The following is a 26,305-nucleotide window of genomic DNA, read 5'->3' on the forward strand; positions in this document are numbered from 1 at the left end:
GCTTCTGTTAATCAGAGGAAGTCTTAAGACTAACATGCAAAGGGAAAGTGTATTTTCTGCAGAAGAGTTTGGGAAAGACTAGCCCTCATGGTGAAAAGTCAGGAAGGAGAGAGGATGGTCCCTTCTTTGGGAGAGCAGCCAGAACTTGGTCTTGGTTGGTCTTTGGAAATGAATGAAGAGTCACTCTAATTTCTTTCAGTCTTTCGAGTCAAGATGTGGATCAGTCTGAATTGGCGGTGTTCTGCTCTTAGAAGAGAAAGACCCAATAGTAGATGACAAGGGAAAACATGCTGAAAACCCCATTACTAGAAATATCGGAATTCCCCTACTGTCCATCAAATGCTGGTCATGATGGCTGCCCCACCAAAGTCTTGGTTTTGAACCTCTCAAGATGTTTTTGGAAGGAAACTTGCAGTGATTTGGGGGACTCTGAGCAGATAAGGTCTCCCCTTTCTGGCAAATGACTCACTTTCCAGGATGGGACTGGGGTGTGTAGCAAGGTGGGGACAGGAGCCCCTGATCCTCCCTCTCTTTGGGTTTCTCAAGGCAACTTATCTTATGTCGATCTAAGACTTTGAGGATCATCACTTAACCACATGTACCTCCAGCAAGATCTTCAGGGTGTTAGAAAGCTATTTGAACATTGAAAATTGTTTTCTTTTCTTTTTAAAAAGGCATTTGCCTGATTCACCCGCCTTCTTTTGACAGAGAAGGAAACTGAGACTTCTTGGTAAGGTGATTCACCTGTTTTTACTTGGTAGGTAGGAAAGCCAGTCTCCAACTTTCTGGTTCTATGAAATCCCTTCTTCTTTTGGTTCCTCTCTTGCAATACCAAGCTGAGCTACCAGCTGGCCACTCTAGTTCTCACTAAAAATTTTCTGTCATTTTAATTTACTTCTTTGTTCTGTTTCCCTAGACCAGTGCCTAGTAGGTCCATAAATATTTATTGACGGCTTACTGTATAATCTATAGGGAGGTAGTCAGTAAATACATATTAGCAATTAGTCAGTAACATGGGCTGGCAGAGTATTGTAAAATAAATTGTTACTAATGACAGTATACCCTTAGACAGTGTATACTGACTAAGCGAGAGTCTCCAATGACAGGGAGAGTGAGTTGATGAGAAAAACACTTCGTGGGCTGGTACTTATTTGCAAGGCTAACTTATTTACTTTGGAGGTGCCTTTTATGTACCATCTTAGGCATCAAGGGTAAGTTCTCAGATGCTAGCAGAAACAACATGAGCAAACTACCAGAGACTGCTCTTTGGAAGGTGGAGTGATTTGCTAGAAGTGCAGGTGCCTTATGTTTATTTGCATGCCAGCTGGCCAGAGCTGCAATCTCACTTTTGCACACACTGGCACCCTCATGTTTGCAGTCTTCTATTTCCACTAGGGCTTTAGCATTGCCGAGGAGATCTTCCAACTTCCCCCACTGCTCCTTTCCGTATTCTCGGGAAGACTGACCTGACCCTTCTCCAGTCTTCCAACCTCTCAATGCTGCCCCGACCCCTTCCCACTCCATGTAGATAACTGCACCTCCCACTTCTCTGGAGCATGGAAGAGGTCAGAGGGATCACCCCCGTCTTCCCCAACAACAAGACTATCCATGATAGACAGCAGCTACTGGGGCCTGCCCTCCCTTCTCCACTTGGCACGGAGCAGTTCCCCTCTCCTCCTGCTCAGCCTCATTCCCCGCCTGAGCCCAGCCTTCTTGGTGTTGTCAGCTTCAACTCCAGTTTCCCTGCAGGGGTAGAGCTGGCGCCTGCTTCCCTCTTATGTTAGTTTCCTAGGCTGTCATAACCAATTACTGCAAACCAGGTGGCTTGAAACAATAGAAATGTATTCTCTCACTGTTTTGGAGGCCAGAAGTCTGAAATCAAGGTGTTGGCAGGGTTGGTTCCCGCTGGAGGCTCAGGGGAGAAACCGCCGGTGCCATCCCCGCCAGCTTTTGGTGCCTGCTGGTCTCCCTGGCCTTACTTGGCTTGTGGCTGCATTGCTCCAGTCTCTGCCTCTGTCTGCACACGGGCCTTTTCTGGGTCTCTGTGTGTGTCTGTTTCTGTTGCTTAGGAGGATGCACTTACTTGGTTTATACCTAATCCAGGGTGATCTCATCTCCATTCTTACCTTAATTATATCTGCAAAGACCCTGGTTCCAAATAAGGTACATTCTGAGCTTGTGGGTGGATGGTTTGCAGGGAGGAGGAGTCAGGTAGGAGGGTACTATGTAACCCATTACATTTCCTCAACTGCATTTCGTGGCTTCCCTTCCTATCTGCTCCTCAGTTCCCAAATGCATTGGGATCTTTCCCTGACTTTTTGGCTTTTGCACACTGTCACCTCCACCCAGAACTTAGGTTCTCAAGCTTGACTGTATGCTAGAATTACCCGGGAGTTGTATTAAAAAAAATACTGATGCCCGGCCAGGCTCGGTGGCTCACGTCTGTAATCTCAGCGCTTTGGGAGGCTGAAGCTAGAGGATTGCTTGAGCTCAGGAGTTGGAGACCAGCCTGACCAATATGGTGAAAACCCATCTCTACAAAAACCATTAGCCAGGCGTGTTGGTGCGTGCCTGTAGTCCCAGCTACTTGGAGGCCTGAGGTGGGAGGATTGCTTGGACCCAGGAGGTTGAGGCTGCAGTGAGCCAAGATTGCACCACTACACTCCAGCTTGGGTGACAAAGTTAGATGCTGTTTCAGAAAAGAAAAAAAAAATACTGATGTCCTGGTCCCACCCCGGAGACTCTGATTTGGTTGTCAGGATGTGGCCTGGCCATGGGGGCTTTCAGAGCTCTCCCAGTGATTCTGATGTGGGGCAGACTTTGAGGTGCTTATCTGGAGCCCACCCCTCCCTATCCTCCAGTGGCTTGGCTAACCCCTCCTCCTCCAAGGCCTCTGTTTAGATGGCTCCTCAAGGAGGAAGCATTCCCTGACCCCCCACGGTACGGGGTCCCCCACTTTGTGCTCTGACAGCCCCATTTACTTGTCAGTCTCTGTCCTATAAAGACTGAACCAGGCAATGTTTACCAGGGCTCGGCACATAGTGACTGTCTCCAGACTGTATTTCCACACTGCCCAGTGGGGGAGAAAAGGCTGCAATGAGATAGGAGACGTCCACAGGCACACACCTGGTCCTGAGATAACTTAACAGAACCTCTCCAGCCGTGTCTCCAGGCCCAGCCATGTCTCCAGGCAGTTCCGCCCAAGCCACCATGGCTTTCTCCCTGCCCAGCAGATGGGCCTCTCTGCTCAGTGCATTTCAGAAAACATGTAAAGCAATTTCACACAAAGCCCTGCCAGCTCAGGGCACAGAATGTAAATTCACTTTGCTCATTTTGCGGGGCTTGGGAGTGGGCATGGGGTGTGGGTTAGAAAATGGATTTTCTCACATGCTCTTTTCCCTCTCTGCCTCTCTTTGTGACATATATACTTTTTATGGAGGTATAATTAAAGTAGATTGCACAGATTGTAAGCGTTCAGTGATTTTTGACAATCGCATATACCCACGTAACCACCACTCAAGACAGCACTTTCTTCACTCTTGAACGTTCCCATGTCCCTTCAGCCAAGGCCTCCTCCTCAAGCCCACACACGGAGGCAGCCGCTGTTCTGATTTCTATCACGGTTGATTAATCTTCCCTGTTCTAGAACTTTATAGAATGGAATTAATACAGTGTGTACCCTTCTGGGTCTGGCTGTTTTTGCTCAGCATGTTATTTTTGAGATCTGTCACTGCTATGGAGTGATTCAGTAGTGCATTCCTATTTATTGCTGAGCACTATTCAATTGCATGAATATAACAATTGTTTATTTACCATTGATAGATGTTCGGTCTGTTCCCAGTGCTTGGGTTTATGGATAAGGCTACTATGAACATTCCTATTCAAGTCCTTTTGTGAGCAAATGCTTTCATTTCTCTTGGGTAAATGACCTAGGAATGGAGTTGGATGTGTATGTTTTTATTTATGTATTTTCAACACCATATTCCACTCTGAACAAGGATGTATGAGAGTTCCAGTTGCTCCACATCCTCACCAATATTTGGTACTGTCAGTCTTTTAAATTTTAACCCTTCTGATGAGTGTGAAATGGGATCTCATTGTAGTTTTAATGTGCATTTCCCTAATGACTACTGATTCAGATGCTTGTTGGCTATCTATGCATCTTCTATTTTTTTATTATTTTTTTGAGACGGAATCTCGCTCTTGTCCCCCAGGCTGGAGTGCAATGGCGCAATCTCAGTTCACTGCAACCTCTGCCTCCCAGCTTCAAGTGATTCTTCTGCCTCAGCCTCTGGAGTAGCTGGGATTACAGTTGCCCGCCACCATGCCCGGCTAATTTTTGTATTTTTAGTAGAGATGGGGTTTCACCATGTTGGCCAGGCTGGTCTCGAACTCCTGACCTCAGGTCATCCACCTGCCTCCACCTCCCAAAGTGTTGGGATTACAGGCGTGAGCCACCATGCCCGGCCTATGTATCTTCTTTGGTAAAGTGTCTGTTCAACTATTTGCCCATTTTTAACTGGGTTATTCATATTTTTATTGTTAATATGCATCAGTTCTTTATATATTCTGGACATAAGTCCTTTGTCAGATTTGTTTATATTTTTCCCCTGTCTGTGGCTTACCTGTTTATTTTCAGGTAGTGTCTTGTGTCTTTTTTCTTTTTTGAGACAAAGTCTCACTCTCGTGGCTCAGGCTGGAGTGCAATGGCACAACCTCAGCTCACTGCAACCTCCACCTCCCAGGCTGAAGTGATTCTCCTGCCTCAGCCTCTGGAGTAGCTGGGATTACAGACACCTGCCACCACGCCCAGATAATTTTTGTATTTTTAGTAGAGATGGGGTTTCACCATGTTGGCCAGGCCAGTCTCGAACTCCTGACGTCAGGCAATCTGCCCACCTCGGCCTCCCAAAGTGCTGTGGTTACAGGCGTGAGCCACCATGCCTGGCCCAGGAAGTGTCTTTTCATGAACATTCATATTTTATTTTGATGAAGCCCAATTTGTCATTTTCTTTTTGTCTGGGATTAGTGCTTTTTGCATTCCTCCAGGAAATCTCTGCCTATCTGAAGGCAGCAAAGACATTCTGTTACATTTTCTTCTGGAAGCTTTTCGGTTCTGGTTTCATGTTTGGGGCTCTGATCCATGCAGGTTGGTTTTTGTGTATGGTGTGGGGTAGGGTCCAGCTCCATTGTTTTCCCTATGGAAATTCAGCTATTTCTTATGCTTTTTTTTTTTTTTTTTTTTTTCTGAAAGCAAAAATTAGAAAACCTACGACCCCAATGCTTCCTGCACGCCTTCCATTTTATCCCTTACTTTACCCTCCTGGGTCTAGTTGGGAGTTGGGTGCTAGTGCAGCATTTCTTCAGGAAACCCTTAGAATTAGGGAGGCCCGGGCCAGGTGTGGTGGCTCATGCCTGGAATCCCAGCTACTCGGGAGGCTGAGGCATGAGAATCACTTGAACCTGGGAGGCGGAGGTTGTAGTGAGCCAAGATCATACCACTGCACTCCAGCCTGGGCCGCAGAGTGAGAGTCCATCTCAAAACAAACAAAAGAATTAGCGAGGCCCAGATGGCATGTTGACTGTGCTTTACTTTGTGCATCTTATCTTGTTCAGCTTATTTTGTTCAGCTGCTCCTCCTGGAGGCTGAAATGACTCACGTCATTATCGTGGACTTCCCAATATTTATTCTTTCAATGAAAAATACATTTGGCATGTGATATATACTGTTCTGGGCACTAGGGATAGAGCACTGGACAAAACAAAGTCCCCGCCCTCACAAAGGTTACATTCTAGTGGGGAAGGCAGACAGTAAACAAGCAAAGACAGCACTTGAGAGCCTAGTGTCATGACAAAAATAACAAGGACCACGGGTTGGTGGCTTGGTGCGGGAACAGCAACATCACCACGTTGGCTAGGCTGGTTAAATGTGTGTGTGTCATGCCAATCAGGGAAGGCCTCTGTGAGGATGGAGCTTGTTCACCCAGACCTGAGTGATTGGTCCATGAGGAAGTAGAGCCAGTACAAAGGCCCTGAGGCAGGGATAAGCTCGGGGTCTCCAGGGAGGAGGAAGGTACCCCAGGAGACTGTGTGGAGTGCTATAGGTGGGGCAAGGGGTCGGAGGTGAGGTCTGAGCCCAAGGTGGGGAATTTGGATTTTATTCTAAGATGGGAAGCCATGGGTTCCAAGTAGGGGGCTGACATTATGTTGATTTCTGTATACATAGTTTTTTGAGATGGAGTCTCACTCTGTGACCCAGGTTGGAGTGCAGTGGCGTGATCTTGGCTCACTGCAACCTCTGTCTCCCGGGTTCAAGCAATTCTCGTTCCTCAACCTCCTGAGTAGCTGGGACTACAAGAGCCCGTTACCACATCTGGCTAATTTTTGTATTTTTAATAGAGACAGGGTTTCACCATGTTGGCCAGGCTGGTCTCGAACTCCTGACCTCAGGTGATCTGCCTGCCTCAGCCTCCCAAAGTGCTGGGATTACAGGCCTGACCTGCCACGCCCAGCTGTGATTTCTATTTTAATATTTATTTAGCACACAGCCTAGCACATAGTAGGTGCTAATCAATACTTGAAGGCAGAATGAAAGAAGAAAGAAGATGAGAGGGACAGGACAGGGAAGAGGTGTAGAGAAATGAACAGTTATTAATCACCTACTGTGTGTCAAGCACCTTCTGTATTGTGGCTGAATCAGTATGAGAAGAGCCTGGAAAAACTGTAGCATGGAGAAGTGAACTTGCCCGCGGCCATCCAGCTAGTGAGGGGCAAGCCAGCGGTGACATCGCATCCCACTGAGCCTCGGGGCATCAAGGCTGAGCTACATATTGAGTGATAGATTAATATGGGCCAGAAACCCAAAGGGTGGTATCATCTCATTATAAATCAGAGACCAGCTCAGGGGCCTCCAGGGGGCTGTGGGCACCTGTTCACCCACCCCCTACCCCCCATCCCGCCACCACCCCTGGCACTAGATTGCCTCCCTCAAGATCCTATAGTGGTAAATCTTGGATGAAACTGAAGCATTGGACAGAGAGCAGGTTGGCCAGGCCTTTGTCAGCCTCTGCTCTCCAAGACAAATGACCAAGAAGCCCTATTTCAGAAGCGCCAGAAAGTCGCATGATGGGGAGAAGCAGTTTAGAGTGGCGGTTAGGAGTGTGGGCTCTGGGGCAGGTAGCTTGGGTTCAAATCCTGCCTCTGCCACTTACTGGCTACTTAGTCCTGGCAAGGTTACTTAAACACTCTATGCCTCACTTTCCCTATCTGTAAAATGGGAAGAATAATAGTACCTCCCTCGCGGTGGTGGTTCAATGTGTGTGTGTCTCACACAGGAAGTGCCAGACGTGATCCCACAGCGTAACTCAAGTGCCTCCTTTGTGGTGGCCCAGTGTGGACGGATCTCATTGTCTTGCCTGCAGCCCTCACGTAGTTCTGTAAAGCAGGCTTTACGTACCTCTGGCTGCCACCCTGTCACTGCAGGAGTCTGAAACCCAGGAAGCAGTAGGCTGGTGTGAGAGTCGAGCAAACATTCATTGTTTCAGGTGAGCAGACAGCCTGTAACACACCCTGCTGCTGGGAAGGAACCCCGATAGTTATCTGGCCCAGTGGGGTGGGCCGGCTGATGAGTGAGTGGAGGAAAGTTGTTTTTTTTGGAGAGCCCAGGATTGGGGTGGCTTCTGTGCTGATTGAAATAGTTACCTGCCCAGCCCTTTACTGGGCTAGTTATGAGGGAGCTGGGAAGGCAGAGGGCCCTTCTGAACACCTACGGCGTGCCCACAAATGCACTGAGGTTAACTCATTTCCATCCTCATCATAACCTCAGAAGGCCCATCTTAAATGCTTGCTCAGTTCATTTGTTCAGAAGCATTTGATTACATGCCAGTGATGGAGGCACAGAAAAGCACCCTTGCAGGGTGTGGGCGCCTGCAGGCTGAGGCTCCAAAGGATGAGTGACTTGCTACAGTCCCACGGCTGGCAAGGCAAGGGCAGAGCTGGGGTTCAAGCTGTGCTCTTTTCTCTGTCCAGGCTGCCTGGGTTCCTCAGTGATCCAGAGCTCATCAGGTTAGGGGCTGGTGAGCTCTGGATCACTGAGAATATTCCCGCTGGGTCTGGGAATATTCTGAAGAGGGTGCCTGTTCGTACATTGGAATGGGAGAGTAATGATCCGATCGGAAGAGAGACAGCAGCCCCTACTCTCCATGATGTGCTGCGGGGCGGATGAGCTAGCAAAGTCTCACAGGGGGGCCCTACCACTGCATTTCTCCATATGAGAAAGCTGAAGCCCAGGCCGCCCCACCGAGGCCCACAGCTAGAGCTTCGTCACTCACTGTGCATCACATGCATTTGCACACATCATGCCCCACTCCCTTGCCGTGGACCTTAGTGGTTCCCTCAAAGAGGTGAGCCCTACACTAAGGGAGATTTTGGTTCCCCTCCACTCTCCCACTTCCTAGGGAAGACCCAGGGAACAGCCAGAGTGGAGGCTGAGGGGCCTGTCTGCTGGCCCCGCTCACAGCCTCTCCCGGGAGATGCCTGAGTCAGCAGCACATTCTGGGCCAAGCCAGGCCCAGCCAGACCAGGCTCACGGCCAAGGATGGGGCCTGATACAGAGACAAGAAGGGCTTACAGCAGCTGGAGCGCCGAGGCCAGGGTTGCTCCGTGCTCGGGCCAGAACGATGACCAGTGGGAGGAACTTTCTCGCCTGGGCTGGCTGGTGTCTTTCCCACGAAGTCCTCCATTTCACTGCAGGGGGACCCGTGGGGTAGTGGAATCCCACAGTGTAGGTCCAAATTCTGCCTCTCCATTCGCTGTGAGCTCCCGAGCTTATTCCTTCTCTGGGAGGATCAATATCTTCTACTCTAAAACGGGAGTGATTCCTGCTTTGTGGTCTCATGAAGTTTAGCAATAAAAATAAACACAACTAACATTCACTGAGTCCTGATGAGATACCATGCAGTCCCGTGGATTAGCTCATTTAATCTGCAGGCAGCCCAGAGAGGTTAGTGCTGTGATATTCCCATTTTATAGATGAAAAACAGAGGCAAAGAAATTAAGTGTCTTGCTCAAAGTCCCAACATTAGAATGTTACTTTTATCTGTGAACCCTAAATTGCTTCATGGTGTGGGTGTTTCAGAATATTTTTAAAAATGTGTATATGATGTGCCTGCAATCTGTAGTCTTTATAGCATTTGTACTCGTCTGCTGTGACTTATTTTTATTTTTTTTAGACAGAGTCACTCTCTGTCACCCAGGCTGGAGGGCAGGGGCACAATCTCAACTCACTGCAACCTCTGCCTCCCAGGTTCAAGCAGTTCTCCTACCTCAGCCTCCTGAGTGACTGGGATTACAGGTGCGTGCTACCACGCCCAGCTATTTTTTTTTTTTTTTTTGTATTAGTAGAGATGGGGTTTCATCATGTTGGCCAGGCTGGTCTCAAACTCCTGACCTCAGGTGATCTGCCAGCCTCAGCCTCCCAAAGTGCTGGGATTACAGGCATGAGTCATCCCGCCCGGCCTGTTAATTTTTAAATTTAAATTTATTTTTATTGTTGAGACAGAGTCTTGCTCTGTCACCCAGGCTGGAGGGCAGTGGTGCAATCTCAACTCGCTGCAGCCTCCACCTCCCAGGTCAAGCAATTCTCTTGCCTCAGCCTCCCAAGTAGCTGGGATTACAGGCACGCACCACCACGCCCCGCTAACTTTTTTTGTAGTTTTAGTAGAGATGGGGTTTCACCATGTTGGCCAGGCTGGTCTCGAACTTCTGACCTCAAGTGATCTGCCCACCTTGGTCTCCCAAAGTGCTGGGATTACAGGGGTAAGCCACCATACCCAGCCTGTTCACTGTTATTAACAGAGCCTGCCCTCTCTGCAGGAGCGAATTTCTCTAACCAGTCTCTCCTGAGGTTCTTGGATAGATTGTAATTCTTGGCCACCCGGCTTGATGGCAAATTTCAGATAGTCGGGCAATAACATCCCATCTCTAGGCCCACTTGGGCTGATGTGGGGGACCCTGTGCTGGTATAAGTTTTCTTCGCTGAACCTTTGCAGTGGCCGCTGCTGTGCTGCAGGTGGGCACTGTTGCAAGAGAAAGTAAACACCCAAACTGGTTAAACCAACAGCGTCCTGTTGATTCAGAGCTCGTAAAATACAAGAGCCCCCTGAGCCACTTTATGACGTGCCAGAATCCAGGGGCAGGAGGGAAGCCTGGGGAAGTCCCTTTGCAGGGGCCACCTTGAAGCTTAAGCTGGAGCAGAGGTCAAGACTTTCCCCGCAGGCCTGAGCCAGGCCCTCAAAGATGACTTTAAAAGAAAGGTGCCTGGTTTGGTTGGAAAACTGCAGGCTGTGCGGTTTGGATTGTCTGCAATCTCAGAAATGAATGGGAGAAAGGGGGGCTGATGAGGAGGGTGGGCGCAAGCCTGGGAGGCCCACTGGGCTTCCTGAGAGCCCTCCTGGCCACCCTGGACCTGTCACCCTATTTAGCAGCCATAGGTGATAAGGAGGTTGCATCAGAGAGCAATAGAGAAGTAGAGCTCAGGAGGGTAATTTGGGCTGCTGTGCGCTGGCTTCAGTTCCTCTTTCAAAAGCTAATGACTTTGCCTCTGGGTTCTCTGAAGACTGGGACCTGCCCTGGAGGAGTTCCCCGTCCTCAGGTGGCCTCTTAAGTGTGGAACTTGGCTCTTAAGCAAATGTGCGTGACAAGTCACCCAGAAAGATTGTTAAAATGCAAATGTCTGGCTTCTGCCCAAGAGATTGGGGCACAGTGGGTGAGGGATGTGGACTGGTCATCTGCATTTTTATCTAGCACCTTCTGACCCTGTGTTGGTGGGGGAAGGTTCTGCTACAGGTGACCTGGGAGCCACACTTTGAGAAACACTGGCAATTGGGGTCAAGAAACCTGAGCCAGGCGTAGTGGCTCATGCCTATGATCCCAGCACTTTGGGAGGTCGAGGTGTGTGGATCACCAGAGCGCAGGTGTTTGAGATCAGCCTAGGCAACATGGCAATATCCAGTCTCTATTAAAAAAAAAAAAAGAAGAAACCTGGGTTATGGCTCAGGATTCACCCAGAACAGCAGTGACCACAGAGGTGACCTGTGTATACACATGCATGTGTTTGGTACAAATATGGTAAAATATATAAGACAACAATGTCTGTGGCTAGCACATACAGCCTCTCAGAAGCTACAGCTTTCAGTGTTGCTAACCTTGCTGACCCGTGTTTATTAAGCCAGACGCGCTTTTGATGAACTTGTTTAATCCTCATAATAACCTGTGAAGTGGGACTATTAACAGCCCCATTTTACAGATGGGGAGACTGAGGCTCAGAGCTGTGAAAACTGCTATAAGGATCACCCAGGGGGGTGTCCAACACTATAGCCTTCACCAAGAGCAGGTGCTGCCCTTCACTGAAGCCGAGCTCTGAGCATCTGTCCTCTCCTCTCTAGATGGGAGTAACAGTGTGTTCCTTGCTGTAGGGCTATGATTTAAGGGTTTAAACAAATAAAAATGTTTTGAAAATAACTTAGCAAGAAAAAGAGGGGCATTTTTGAAAGTCAACGATAGCAAAGACTATCATGTCTCACGCTGTTACTGTGTGCTAAGCAGGGGCCGTTTTGCTTTACATAGGGTATTTTCTCCTATTGTGGTAAAATACACATAAAATTTACCCTTTTAGCTATTTTAAAGTATACAGTTCAGTGCATGAAGTACATTCACAATATTGTGCAACTGCCACTACTCTGTAGTTGCAGAACTTTTTTTTTTTTTTGAGACGAAGTCTTGCTTTGTTGTCCAGCCTGGAGTATAGTAGCACGATCTCTGCTCACTGCAACTTCCGCCTCCTGGGTTCAAGCGATTCTCCCACCTCTGCCACCTGAGTAGCCGGGATCACAGGTACATGCTACCAGGCCAGGTCAATTTTTGTATTTTTTAGTAGAGATGGGGTTTAACCGTATTGGTCAGGCTGGCCTCGAACTTCTGACCTCAGGTGAGCCGCCTGCCTCAGCCTCCCAAAGTGCTAGGATTACAGGCGTGAGACACTGCGCCTGACCAAACTTTATCATTTTTGCTTATGAGGAAACTGAGGCACAGAGAGCTGCCACTAGAAGGCCATGCAGCTAGTAAACTATGAAGACAGAACTTGAACCTGGACAGAGTGACATCAGGCTGAGAAAACCCCATCTGGCCTGCAGAACTTTTTTTAATCACCAGAGAAAGAAACGCCTCCTATATTAGCAGCCACTGCCCAATTTCCACCCCCAGCAAGCCCCGATCTGCTCTCCATCTCTCTGCGTTTGCCCGTTCTGGCCAATTGACATAAATGGGATCGCATGCTATTTGTCCTTTTGTGTCTGGCTCCTTTTACTTCGCCTAATGGTTTCAAGGTCCACCCATGTCATGGCATGGAATAGCACTTCATTCCTTTTCGTGGCTGAGTAATATTCTGCATGGATATACCATGCTTTGTTTATCCATGTATCCATGGATGACCATTTGGGTTGATATTTGATATTTTACCATCTATGTACTGACCGCGTCCATATATTCATATGCAGGGTCTTGATGAGGGCAGGTACTGTTATGATTTTACAGAGGAGGCATCTGTAACTCAGAGAGGTGAAGTGACTTGCCCAGGGTCACAGAACAGGGATGGCAGATGCAGGACTCAAAACCATGGCTTTCTGACCCCAGAGCCCGAGCAGCAGTTCATGATGTATTCTCTTGCAGCTCCCAGGGCCCTGCATTGTCCTGTAGTGATGGTACCACAGATCAAACCTGGCTGTGGCCTCTTGGAATCATTTGAAGATTGTTTTTGTTTTTGAGACAGAGTCTCGCTCTGTTGCCAGGCTGGAGTGCAGTGGCGTGATCTCGGCTCACTGCAACCTCCGCCTCCCCGGTTCAATTCTTCTGCCTCAGCCTCCTGAGTAGCTGGGACTACAGATGCGTGCCACCACACCCAGCTAATTTTTTTTTTTTTTTTTTTTTTTGGAGTTTTGGTAGAGACGGGGTTTCACCATGTTGGCCAGGATGGTCTTGATTTCCTGACCTCGTGATCTGCCTGACTCAGCCTCCCAAAGTGCTGGGATTACAGGCATGAACCACTGTACCTGGCTTGAAGATTTTTTTTTTTTTTTTTTTTTTTAGGATAAAAACGATGCTCGTGTCCTCATCCTCAGATCATTTAAGTCAGAATCTCTAGAACAGCCGTTCTCAACCGGGGATGATTTTGCACCCCTCTTCCCCAGGGGATATCCAGCCTTGTCTGGAGACAATCTTGGTTGTCACAACCGGGGGGTGGGGTGCTCCTTGCATCTGAAAGGTAGAACCCAGGGATGCTGCTAAACATTGTACAATGCCCAGGACACCCCTTGCCTGCTAGCAACAAAGAATTATCCAGTTCCAAATGGCAATGGTGTCAAGGTTGAGAAACCTTGCTTTAGAACTGGACCGTGGGCCGGACATGGTGGCTCAGGTCTATAATCCCAGCACTTTGGGAGGCCGAGGCAGGCAGATCGCTTGAGCCCAGGAGTTCAAGACAAGCCTCAGCAACATGGCAAAACCCTGTCTATACAAAAAGAAGTAGGATGTGGTGGCACACACCTGTAATGCCAGGTACGCGGGAGGCTGAGGTGGGAGGATCACTTGAGCCCAGGAGGTGGAGGCTGCAGTAAGCCATGATGCCACCACTGTACTCCTGCCTGGGTGGCAGAGTGAGAGCATGTTTCACAAAAAAAAAAAAAAAAAAAAAAAAAAAAAAAAAGGAGGGGAGGGTGTGGGTGTCAGTATTTTTAACTTCCCATTCGAACTGGCCAGGGCTAAACAGAGCTTCTCAAACGTGATAGTGCACAGGAATCACATGGGCTCCTTGTAAAACTGCAGATCTGGGCTCGGTAGGTCTGGGGTGGGCCCTGAGGTGTACTGAATGTCTAACAAGCTCTCCAGTGATGCCAGCACCTCTGACCCGCACTTAGAGTTGTGAGACTAGAATACAGTTAAAGGCGTACAGGCAGCTGGACTAGACTCTCACTGTTTTCTCTTTTTTCTGTCTCTTTAGATTTTCATTAAAAAAAAAAAAAAAAGTTTTCCTTCAGGTAGGGAGGTAGGAAATGCAGACTTGGCAAAGGTTGAATCTGTTGGTTGCTGAGACTATGAGGCTTTGAAGGGAGAAGCAATGAGGCTGCTGCAGGAAAGAGGAGCTGTGTTAAGCCGGGCGCGGTGGCTCAAGCCTGCAATCCCAGCACTTTGGGAGGCTGAGACGGGCGGATCACAAGGTCAGGAGATCGAGACCATCCTGGCTAACACGGTGAAACCCCGTCTCTACTAAAAAATACAAAAAACTAGCCGGGCGAGGTGGCGGGCGCCTGTGGTCCCAGCTACTCCGGAGGCTGAGGCAGGAGAATGGCGTAAACCCGGGAGGTGGAGCTTGCAGTGAGCTGAGATCCGGCCACTGCACTCCAGCCTGGGCGACAGAGCCAGACTCAGTCTCAAAAAAAAAAAAAAAAAAAAAAAAAAAAGAGGAGCTGTGTTCACAGCAGTGTGCAGTGATTCACAGCTCAACTGTCCGCGCCAGCCTCCCGCCCAGCACTGAGAGCTTGCAGCCCCTTCCAGTCCCCAGCCCGCCTGGCCACAAACCTTGGGCTGGCTTGCCCAGTAGCGATGACTCAGGCTTTCCACCTGTAAAACGGATGGGATGCTCTAGCCACTGCCCCACCCATCCCCGGGGCCAAAAGCCCCCAGCTGCTCCCCAATTTCATCAAAGGCAGATCTTCAAAGCCTGAACCTGCAGCTGCTGTTCTTGCTGCTAATAAATCTCATTTGTGGCAGCTCAATTAGGAAGTCATCACAAAACTTTGATATTGAAAGAAAGGATTAATAACCCAGCCCATGTGGGAGAGATTAGCCGCTTCTGCGGAGAGATCTTTGTAATCTATCCTTGTAGCCGGCAGCCCCTGGAGCAGCGCTGGCGGGCAGATCTCTGGGAACAGAGGACGCCTGGGCTGAGCTGGGGTTGGGAAAAGCCATCAGGGGATTGGTCTGAGTCGCTGCTGGGTGGCACTTTCAAGGTGGAGTGTCTGGAAGCCTCTGGCTGGTGCACAGTGACTCCTGAAATGTTGCCAAGTGCATCGTTGCTCCATTGAGTGGCCCCAGCAGATGCAGGGGGATGCCAGTGGCCTGGAGGCCCAGGCAAGGCAGGAGGGAAGGGTTAGAATTGGTCTGTGGGCCTCACGCAGTTACTGCCCAGGCTCCCGGATGGGGAGGTCTGCAGGCTCCTGGCATGGAAGGGGCTGGCCCTCTGCCCAGTTCTCTGGGCTTGGGGAGGAATGCCAAGAGCTCAGACTGACTCACCCCGGGGGGGCGGGCCCGGCCTCTTGGCCCACGCTGGAAGGAGAGAGACCTAAGGAGGCGGGGCCCTGGCTGTGGCTGGGACCTGTTTCTTGCCTGCCCTGGGAAGATGGCTGGAGCAGGTTTTCATTCTTTTCTGCAGCCTGGCTTCTGGAATAGGTGACTGACTAGTTAACCTAAGAGATTGGGCTCTGGAGCTGGAGAAACCTGCTTTTGAGGGTTCAAATCTAAGCTTCACCATGGATCCTTGGCCAAGTGGTGACCTTACTTCTCTTAGCTTTGGTTTTCTCCCCAGTCAAATGCGAATCATTTTAATACTTCCTTCCTCAGAGGGTTGCTATGAGCATTCAGGTATAGCATTCTGGTTTAGTGCTCAGCAGAGGCCTTTCCTGTGCCTCCATTTTTCATTTATTACAAATATAGATGAGGACATAGATATAAATAGATGTATTGAGAATACATATTGGGAGATACAGACATATCCGTATCCATTCATTCACCCACCTACCCATTCACCCATCCATCCATCCATCCATCTATCCATCTATCCATCTACCCATCCACCCATCCACCCATCCACCTATCCACCCACCCACCCATCCATCCATCCACCCACCCACACACCCACCCACCCATCCACCCACCCACACACCCACCCACCCATCCACTCATCCATCCATCCACCCACCAACTACTATGTCCTCCTAGGTTCTCGGCACTATTCCTGGCCTAGGCTTACAGCAGTACACAAAACAAAGCCCCTCCTTCCTGGGCTTACATGCTAGTAGGGGAAAGATGAAAGAAGATAAACCGATACAAGCTATATATAATGTATCTGAAAGTGAAAAGCTCTACGGAGAAAAGCAAAGTAGGACAGAGAAAGCAAAGGTGACAGAATGAGAGAGAGGGACCAGGCTGGGTACTGCTGTTTTAACTCTGGGGAGGGGGTGGGGTGGGTTAAAGAAGCCTCTCAGAGGAGGTGACAGTTGAGTAGAGACCTGCAAGAAGTGGAGAAGGGAGCCATGTAGGTTACTGGGGAGGACAGACACTAGAAAGTGCAGATGCTCAAAGGTAGGAGTGTGCTGAGTATGTGTGAGAGACAGATTGTTCTAGAAGTGTGGCTGGAGCAGAGTGAATGAGGGAGAGTTCTAGAAAAGGACATTAAGGGGGTAGATCACGGATATCTTAAAGACTATGTTAAAGATCATAAATGAATTCCAAAGGCAATATGTCTAAACCTTCAGGTACTATATCCCAAGCTTAGCATACATGATGCCTTCATGTTTTGACTGACATCAAATGTACAAAGAAAGGATATACTTTAACAAAGGAAACCTCATAAAGGAGTTGATTTGCCCATCCTTTTATAAGAGAATAAAGAAAACCAATTCTCATGTACCTATCCTCCTTATAAGGACAACAGGCGGCCGGGCGCGGTGGCTCACGCCTGTAATCCCAGCACTTTGGGAGGCCGAGGCGGGCGGATCACAAGGTCAGGAGATCGAGACCACGGTGAAACCCCGTTTCTACTAAAAATACAAAAAAAAGTTAGCCGGGCGTGGTGGCGGGCGCCTGTAGTCCCAGCTACTCAGGAGGCTGAGGCAGGAGAATGGCGTGAACCCGGGAGGCGGAGCTTGCAGTGAGCCGAGATTGCGCCATTGCACTCCAGCGTGGGCAACAGAGCGAGACTCCGACTCAAAAAAAAAAAAAAAAAAAAAAAAGGACAACAGGCAGCCTCTGGCTTCCTGTAAGGGGAACAGGCCTCTGTCCCTTGATTCATGAAAACGAAATGTGTTGTTAGAGGGAAATTAGCTCAAATGACTTAGAGCACTTTCACAAGGCATAACATTTGTACAGTCATTGATTGTCAGGGGTGATGGTTCCACATTTTAGATAACAACAGGTGACACAGGTAGGCAGAGCATGTCATGTCTCAGTACCATGAAATCAGACCTCCTCTTTTGAGCAGATATCTCCCCTCGTCACAGTGACTTCTGTCTCTTTTGCCTGCAGCCCAGCGATCTGCTCACGAGCTGCCCATGGTTGAAAGACAAGACACGGACAGCTGCCTGGTCTACGGCGGCCAGCAAATGATCCTCACGGGCCAGAACTTTACGGCTGAGTCCAAAGTCGTGTTTACTGAGAAGACCACAGGTCGGTGGATGTTTGAGCTCTTTGTCTGTCCCCCAGAACCATTCAAAAGTGACCATCTCTTTCTTCCACACAACATTGGTTTTGGAGGGTGGATCCCACCGGGCGGTTTTATACCCTGCTCTTTTCACTCAGCGCATCTTCAGGGATTGTGATGGCCACACCGTTCACCATGGCATGAATGTGCCATTCTACATTTTAACTCTTCTAGGTCATTTTGACAGAAAATAAGATTATCCCCCACCCTCAACCCTTTTCTAAAAATTACTTTTTTACATGAGGAAGGAAATTCTAAAAACTTTTTGCTGTTATCAAGAAGGGAGGCCAAACAGCAAAGTGATAAAGCATGCATTCTCTGGCCCTGGGTATCTTGGGTTCAAATTCTGGCTTTGCTATCTGCTTGCTCTGTGATCCGAGGCATATTACCTAACCTTTCTGTGCCTTAATTTCCTCATGTATAAAATGATAGTAACACAATTTCTTACCCCATAGAGTTGTCATGGTGGTTAAATGAACTAATACATGTCACGTAATTCTAATAGCGACAAGTACAGCATAAGCCAATTAATATTGGCTACTTGTATTTTTATTATAAGTAGTTCTGCAGTTAATCATTTTCTAGGATTAATAAATCTTGTACATGAATCTATATGTATATCTTTTTAGTCTATTTAGGGTTTATTTCTAGCAGTGGAATTTTGGAGAGTCATTCTGAAGACTTTAAATACATATTGCTAAATTACCTTCCAGAAATCTACAAATTGACGTTTCTGTCATGTCAGTCATAGTTTCACCCCCCAAAAAATCACTGTGGAATTGGTACTTCTTTCTACTTTGCATTTCCTTGCTATGAGAGGCATAGCGTTTTGTTTATTCACCAGGTGTATTCTTTCTTTGGTGCACTGTCAGTGTCTTTTTCAGTGGGTATGTGGTAGAAAAGAGGCTGATCTGAAGTAGGATAATATCAGATTAAGCGATAATTAATGAAACAAATGTGTTGTTAGAAGGAAATGAGCTCAAATAACTTGGGACACTTATTTTGGATACTAGAACCAATTTTCTTTTTCCTTAACTGACATGATTTCAGTAGGTTACTTCAAAGGGGTGTTGATGTTTGTCTGTTTGCTTATTGTCCTTAGAACAATCCGAGAACATAAGAGGTGGATTGTCCAGTTGGAGGGATTGTGCACTGCACAAGGGCACCTTCTCTGAGGGCTACCATTCATATTGGACAAATCACCAGTTTACACATTAGTAAGACAACTTCTGGCGGGTGGAAGCAGATTGTCTTAGGCAAAGAATGCTTCTTCCAATCTCACACAAATCATCCTTTTGGGATGGGCTGGACATGTGACCGGGGTGTGATAACTGCATTCTCACAGCTGGAAGCATAACAGGAGGCAGAATTTATTTTAAAAGGGTTTGATGATGCCTTTGCAAAAAACAACAAAAAAGGTATTAAGTAAGGCTGTGGCAGTGGGAAGGGAGATGCAGGGATGCGTTGGGGAGTGGTTTAGAAGGCAGATGTCACTGAGGTTTGATGGGATGTAGTGGTGTAGAGAGGCATTAAGAATGCAGGTGGCAGGGCCAGCCACCAGGCAGGCTGCGTGCCACCCGGGCAGCTCTGCTACTCACCGGCAGTGTCACCTGCTGAAAGTCTCCCTCATCTATCCCCACCTGAAAAGCAGGGACAGTGCCTACCGCAAAGGTAAAGTCTGAATGAATTAAAGCAAGTAAGCTTAGCACCAGAAGTGCTCGGTAAGGGGCAGGGGTTGCTGCTGTTTTTCTGGAGCTGCTGTGGATGGGGAAGGAGAAGAGGTTGAGCGTTGAGATTGTTTAGTTCATGTCGTGCGCTTGGCCAGCTGAGCTTTAGCACGCAGGAGAGGAGGTCTGTGTGGGGATGAGGTTGGGCAGGGAGGACGGGTTCCATTTTGGAAGCGGAAGTGTTGAGTCTCATGTACCCGTGGGCCTTCTTGGATGAACCATGATCTCACCTCTGTGGAAAGGCAAGAGATTGGGAGGTACGTGGCCACGTGGTCTCAACTAAGAAACCAGATCCTGGCTGTAGATGTTATCTTGGGAGCTGTCAGCAATGAGGTCCCAGGTGAAGTCCTGGGAATTGGCTCTGACCTCCCAGGATGGCCTCCAGTGTGAGAAGGGGAGACTTAGAAGCTGAGAGCCACAGCCTTTAAAGGTGGCGGAGGAGGAGCTGCCACAGCAGGAGGAGGAGAACCAGGGGGCTCTGGTGCCCTGGAGACCACGGGAAGGAGATGTGGGAAGGGTAAGCAGAGGCTTACCCTTGCAGTGCTATGAAGGTCCCAGAGCCCGAGGTCAGCCTGAGAGTCCAGAGAATGGGGGGCCTCTGGTGATTTGAATCACATGCACCCAGGTCACGGTGAGCTGAGGAGTGAGCTGAGGAGTAACGTTGCTTGAGGGATCAGAGATGATGAAAGTAGAGTCTGCTGCAGGCAAGAAGACTCTGCACCAGCGGTCCCCAACCTTTTTGGCACTAGGGACCAGTTGCATGGAAGACAGTTCTTTCCAAGGGTTGGGGAGGTGGGCTGATGGTTTCAGGATGATTCAAGCACATTATTACATTTATTGTGTACTTTACTTTTATGATTATTACATTGTAATATATAATAAAATAATTATATAACTCACGATCATGTAGAAACAGTGGGAGCCCTGAGCTTGTTTTCCTGCAACTAGATAGTCCAATCCAGGGGTGATGGGAGACAGTAACAGATGATCAGGCATTAGATTCTCATAAGGTGTGCGCAACCTAGATCCCTCGCAAGCGCAGTTTACAGTCGGGTTCACGCTGCTGTGAGAATCTAATGCCAGGCTCATCTGACAGGAGGTGGCGCTCAGGCGGTAATGCAAGTGATGGGGAGTGGCTGTCAGTACAGATGAAGCTTTGCTCACTCACCCGCCACTCACCTACTGCTGTGCGCCCAGTACCGGTCTGTGGTCCGGGGTTGAAGATCCCTGGGCTATACCACATTGTTAGCTTCAGCGTTATTGACAGTTTGGCCCAGATAATCACTTGGCAGGGGCGCTGTCCTGGGCACTGTAGGATGTTCGACAGCATCCCCAACCTCCACTCGCTTGACGCCAGTAGTGCGGCCCAAATTATGACAACCAAAAATGCCTCCAGACCTTGCCAAATTTGCCCTGGCAGGGAATATTGCCCCTGGTCAACAACTGCTGGTCTATGGCTTAGAAATTTTCAGGAAAGACAAGGAAAGGCAAAGAAGAGCATGAGGAAAACTCAGTATCAGGGTCACCTTAAGCCTTCCCCTGTGCTCTCAGCAGTGCAGGCCCAGCGTCTGCTTGGCGGAATGCCTGCACAGCCCTCCCGAACCGTCCTGCCAAGTGGGGTGCAGGGAGGAGGCCTGGCCTCCGCTTGCTTTGCCTTGAGGGGCTGACCCAGCCGCACAGGGCTGTTGCCTGAGTGGTCTCTATTTACACTGAAATCTTTTTGTATATATACTTTTTTTTAATCCCTTTTTTAAAAAAACAATGTTTTGAGACACACTGGCTCTGTCACCCAGGTTGGAGCTCAGTGGCACGATCATAGCTCACTGCAGCCTCGACCTCTTGGGCTCAAGCGGTCCTCCCACCTCAGCCTCCCAAGTAGCTGAGACTATAGATGTGCTCCACTGTGCTCAGCTAATTTTTAAATTTTTTTGTAGGGACATGGTCTTGCCATGTTGCCCAGGCTGGCCTCCAACTCCTGGGCTCAGGTCATCCTCCTGCTTCAGCCTCCCAAAGTGCTGGGATTACAGGCATGAGCCACTATGCCCAGTCTAATCCTGTTTTTAAAATAGCAATACAACATGAACATGTTTTCAGTTATTTAATAAATATCCTTTGAGAACCTTATTTTATTTGGGGTTTTTTGTTTGTTTGAGACAGAGTTTTGCTCTGTCACTCAGGCTGGAGTGCAGTGGCATGATCTCGGCTCACTGCAACCTCCACCTCCCAGGTTCAAGGTGATTCCTGCCTCAGCCTCCCGAGTAGCTGGGATATTACAGGCATGCGCCACCGCACCCAGCTAATTTTTGTATTTTTAGTAGAGACGGGGTTTCTCCATGTTGGCCAGGCTGGTCTCGAACTCCTGACCTCAGGTGATCCACCTGCCTCGGCCTCCCAAAGTGCTGGGATTACAGGCATGAGGCACTGCGTCCGGCCTGGGAACCTGATGTTAAATGGATGCTTTGCATTCCATCGTGTTGGGTACTTGATTTAACCATATTCCCTTTTATTGGGCATTAGGCTGCTTCCAACTTTGTGGTATTAAAAGCCACTCAGCAATGAACACCTCCTGCATTTCTTTTGTCAGCTAGGTAAACACTCATGCTCTCAATCCAGGTTGCTTGTGTTCAAAACCCAGTGCCACTACTTTCTAGCCATATGACTTTGGGTAGGTTACTTAGCCATTCTGGGCAGCGGTTTCCTCATCTGTATATTGAGGATGAAGACCTTCCTACCCATGCGCTGCCCCTGAGATTAAGAGTTCATATGTGTTAAGTACTTAAAACAGTGCCTGGCATGTAGTAAGTGTTTAATAAATGTAAGCGAATACTTCTTGTTATTGCTGTTGCCTAAGGTTAAGGCCTTTGTGTGGTATAATGGATTCAAGAGGTGCATTTTTGAGTATCTTGATATACTTTGGGGCAGGTTTATTTTTCAGGTGATGGACCAACGTAAAATATGCTGTACAACAAGAATTTGCTAGGCTCTTATGAGTCAGAGACCAAATTGATGTGGCTAGGGTAGAGGCTAGTTAACACCAGGAAATACATTTGGATGATTAGGAAGAGGTCAGAACAGAGTTCTCCCAGGGCCAGGTAGATACATGGCCTTGGTTTGGTCTGGGCATGGGTAAGGTAATAGAGAGTCACAGTGGCTTCTTGAGCAGGGGAGGGGCATGAAATGTCAATGACCAAGTAAGCATGGCCTCTCCAGCTTTGATGCATCTCCAGTACCAGGAAGCCATCCTGCTGGCCGCCTTCTGACCTTCCCAAGAAGCAAACGGCCTTAAAGTGCCTCATCTGCGGTGGGGAAAATGCTAATAAGAGATGAATACTGGCTGACACGATGGCTCAAGCCTGTAATCCCAGCACTTAGGGAGGCTGAGGCAGGCAGATCGCCCGAGGCCAGGAGTTTGAGACCAGCCTGGCCAACATGGTGAAACTCCACTAAAAAAAAAAAACAAAAATTAGCCAGGCGTGGTGGTGTGCGCCTGTAATCCCAGCTACTTGGGAGACTGAGGCAGAAGAATTGCTTGAACCTGGGAGGCGGAGGTTGCAGTGAGCCAAGATGGCATCACTACACTCTAGCCTGGCGGACAGAGTGAGACTCCATCTCAAAAAAAAAAAAAAAAAAAAAAAAAGGAAAAAAGGATGAATACTTCCTCCTCATGCCTAGTTGACGGAGCCTCCATGGGGAGGGGGCGTTGCCGATGGAACTGTGCAGGGAAGAGTTTGAGGCTGGATCCTACCGAGTTCCTTATGGAGTTAGGAGCCAGCCAGCTTTTAAGCACTCTGGGAGTTTAATTATTCTGAAGCTATCCAAGGGCATCCATTAAGCATTTGTGGAATCAATGAATGGTATTTATTCTCTAGCTTCTATTCTCTTGGTTTCAGAAGAAATTTCGTATTTACCTCTTGAAGGCAGGAAAACACAGAGCCTGTTTCAGCTGTGAAAAGTTGGCTGTTAAGAACAAGAGTAATAATCACAGCTCCTATTATTGGCCATGTCTGCAGGCAGCCCTGTGCCTGCCACTTTCCGTGTGTGGTCTCATCTAAGCTGGCACCCGTGGGAGGCAGACAGTTTAGCTTGGAGAATCCAGGGGACTCGTCCACGGGTGATATTCAGCATTGACCTGTCATTCAACCTCTTGGGGCCTCAGCTTCCCTGTCTGTAAAATGAGATAGTGACAGTCTTTCTTTCCTAAAGTTAAATATGTAAATAAGCAGCGTGCACTTAGTGCTCATGGGATGTTCATCGTTATTTTTTGAAATGGGATCTCACTATGTTGCCCAGGTTGGCCTTGAACTCCAGGGCAGCACAATGAGTTCAACATAGTGGACTCCAGCGATCCTCCTGCCTCAGCCTCCTGAGTACTTGGGATTACAGGCGTGTGCTTTTGTTATTATTTTTATGGTCTTGCAGTATTCATTGCTCAGGACATAGTCATCATTCAGTTGATACTGGCCCAGGTGCTGGCCTAGGCTGGGAGAGATTTGGGGGGCTGTAACCCACAGTGGTTACCAGCACAGCTCTGAGGTCGGATGGCCTGGGTTCAAATCACTGATCTGCCTTCAGTAGCTGTGTCATTCTGAATAAGTCACTTTACCTCTCTGAGCTGACATGTCCTCTTTTGTAAGACACAGATGATGATTTACTTCTCTTGGGAGGCGAGATTAAATGAGATTCTACAGGTTGGGTGCTTTGCATAGAGCTCAAAACATTGAATATGTTCATTAGATGTTAGCTTTTTTTATTCTCATCATTATATTTTGGCTGTGGAAAGACAAAGACAGGTAAGACTTTATCTCATGGAACCAAGAGATATTAAAAAACAGTAATAAGTACTAATAATGAACATTATTAGTAATTTAGTAATCAGTAATTAGTAGTTCATTAATAATGAACTATGTGCCAGGCCTTATTCTAAGCACTTTGTATATGCTAACTAATCCGATGCCTCATAAGAGCCCTACAAGATAGACTACTGTTTTCTCCATTTTACTGATGGGAAACTGAGCACAGAGAGGTTAAGTAACTTAGTGAAGATCACACAGCTGGTAGAGGGCAGTGGTGGGATCTGACCCCAGGCAGCCTGGGTGTATACCCCACACCTTGGACTCTGTTGTTCTATGCTTAAAAAGCCTAGAACCAGGTTAATTTTGCATGAAGACCCTTCAGCTGCTCTGAGTCACAGGCTTGAAGCATTTTGTGGTGATGGGGACCCTTGAATTATCCACTTCACCCCTCTGGGCAGCAGTTTGAATCCTCCAGTGTTTCTGGCATCAAGGGGATACATTTCTGACCCTTTCATGCCTAACTAAAGAATCCCAGGTGAATGTAGTTCCTGCATTAATGACAAGAGACCATCGGCGGTGTTAGAGACACGGTGGGCTCCTCTGCGGGGGCTGTCTGGCTCTGAGGGCTCTCTGCAGAGAGGGGCTTGCCTTGCATTCACTGGTCCTGCTCTTTTGACCCCAAGAGCTCACCTCTCAGCCCGGGCTGTCTTCCGCAGGGGGAATCCCTGTTGCTCAACTTCTTTTTTCCAAAACTCATCCCCGTTCCCATCTCCATGGACATTTGGCCAGCAAGGGCTCTGCGGGGCGGGGCGGAACAGTTGAAGTTTTCCAAGGAAGGGGAATCCCAGCTGTTTCTCACATTAAGGAAAGGTGACAGCCTCCTGGGCTAATCTTAGCCCCGAGTTTGGTCATCGGCACCACCAGCTCCAATGTTCTTTTTATAGCTGTCGACTAAAATGGAATTGGCAGTTTCCACTCCAGCAAGATGACAAATTGGAGAGTGGTGGAAAAACAGTAGGAGACGGGAGCGTGGTGTTTCTTAAGTTAGAAAAGCTTGGTGTTTTGGAAAATGGCATCTTATTTATAGCAGCAATAATAATAATGATTATTATATTATTTGTATTACTATTTTTGATTATTTTGGTGACTTTCAAGAGCCTGTGTGATCTGGCCCCTGCCCATCTCTCTGGCCTCAGCTTTTTTGACTCTCTCCCTGCCACTTGGCTTCGCAACACCTGGCTTCACTCTGTCCTCAAACACCCCAAGCCCATTTCTGTCTCAGGACCTTGGCTTTCTCAGGGTGCTCTTAGAATGTTCCTCCACCATTTCTTTTCTTTTTTCTTTCTTTTTCATTTTTTTTTTTTTTTTTTGAGATGGAGTCTTGCTCTGTTGCCCAGGCTGGAGTGGAGTGGCACCAGTGCGCGATCTCGACTTACTGCAAGCTCCATCTCCTGGGTTCACGCCATTCTCCTGCCTCAGCCTCCCAAGTAGCTGGGACTACAGGCACCCGCCACCATGCCTGGCTAATTTTTTGTATTTTGTTTAGTAGAGACGGGGTTTCACCGTGTTAGCCAGGATGGTCTCGATCTCCTGACCTTGTGATCTGCCCACCTCGGCCTCCCAAAGTGTTGGGATTATAGGCGTGAGCCACCGTGCCCAGCCTCCTCTACCCCTTCTTTTCAAGCCTGCCGCCTCCTATTCCTCCCAGTCTCGGCTCAAAGGTCACTTCCTCCACGGGGTCCTCCTTGACCGTCATTCTGAAGTTGTCCCACTTCCCCAACACCTTGTCACCTTTTGTGCCACTGCCCGGCTCTGTTTTCTTGGTGGCACTTAGCACTGTTGAAATCACCTTGCCTGTCTGTTCATTTATCACCTGGTCTCTCATGCTGGACTCTTAGTTCCTTGACAGCAGAGACTCAGTGTTTGCTGCTGTATCCTCAGCATCCAGAGTGGTCCCCGGCACACAGTAGGCGCTCATTTGTGTCGTTGAATGAATACATCTCTTTCAGTTGTCACTCCAGCCCTGAGAAACGGGCAGCATCATTCCCATTTTACAGATGAGGTAACTGAGGCTCACAGATGTCAAGTCATGCACCCCAGGTCAGCCCACAACTGGTGACAGAGGTAGAATCCCAAGGCAGCATTTGTCATCAACTCCAGAGTAATTTTTTCTAGTCATGTCGGAGAGGACAAAGAGAAACCAAACAGAACAATTAGGGTCTTTCCTATTTATCATTCTCAGTAATTGCTGAAAA

The 26,305-nt window shown here is 48.3% G+C and overlaps 1 protein-coding gene across 8 annotated transcripts in view; it reads left to right on the forward strand.

The window, feature by feature from the left end:
* NFATC2 (nuclear factor of activated T cells 2) overlaps positions 1-26,305 on the forward strand; it is a 180,710-nt gene that overhangs the window by 93,510 nt on the left and 60,895 nt on the right. For all 8 annotated transcript variants that reach the window (XM_025399025.1, XM_025399024.1, XM_025399029.1 and 5 more), the window contains exon 6: positions 17,356-17,496. In XM_025399025.1, coding sequence (XP_025254810.1) covers positions 17,356-17,496 — 141 coding nt within the window. The remainder of the gene's footprint in view (positions 1-17,355; positions 17,497-26,305) is intronic.

The sequence above is a fragment of the Theropithecus gelada genome, chromosome 10 (genome assembly GCF_003255815.1).
Source record: "Theropithecus gelada isolate Dixy chromosome 10, Tgel_1.0, whole genome shotgun sequence".
Classification (NCBI taxonomy): domain Eukaryota; kingdom Metazoa; phylum Chordata; class Mammalia; order Primates; family Cercopithecidae; genus Theropithecus; species Theropithecus gelada.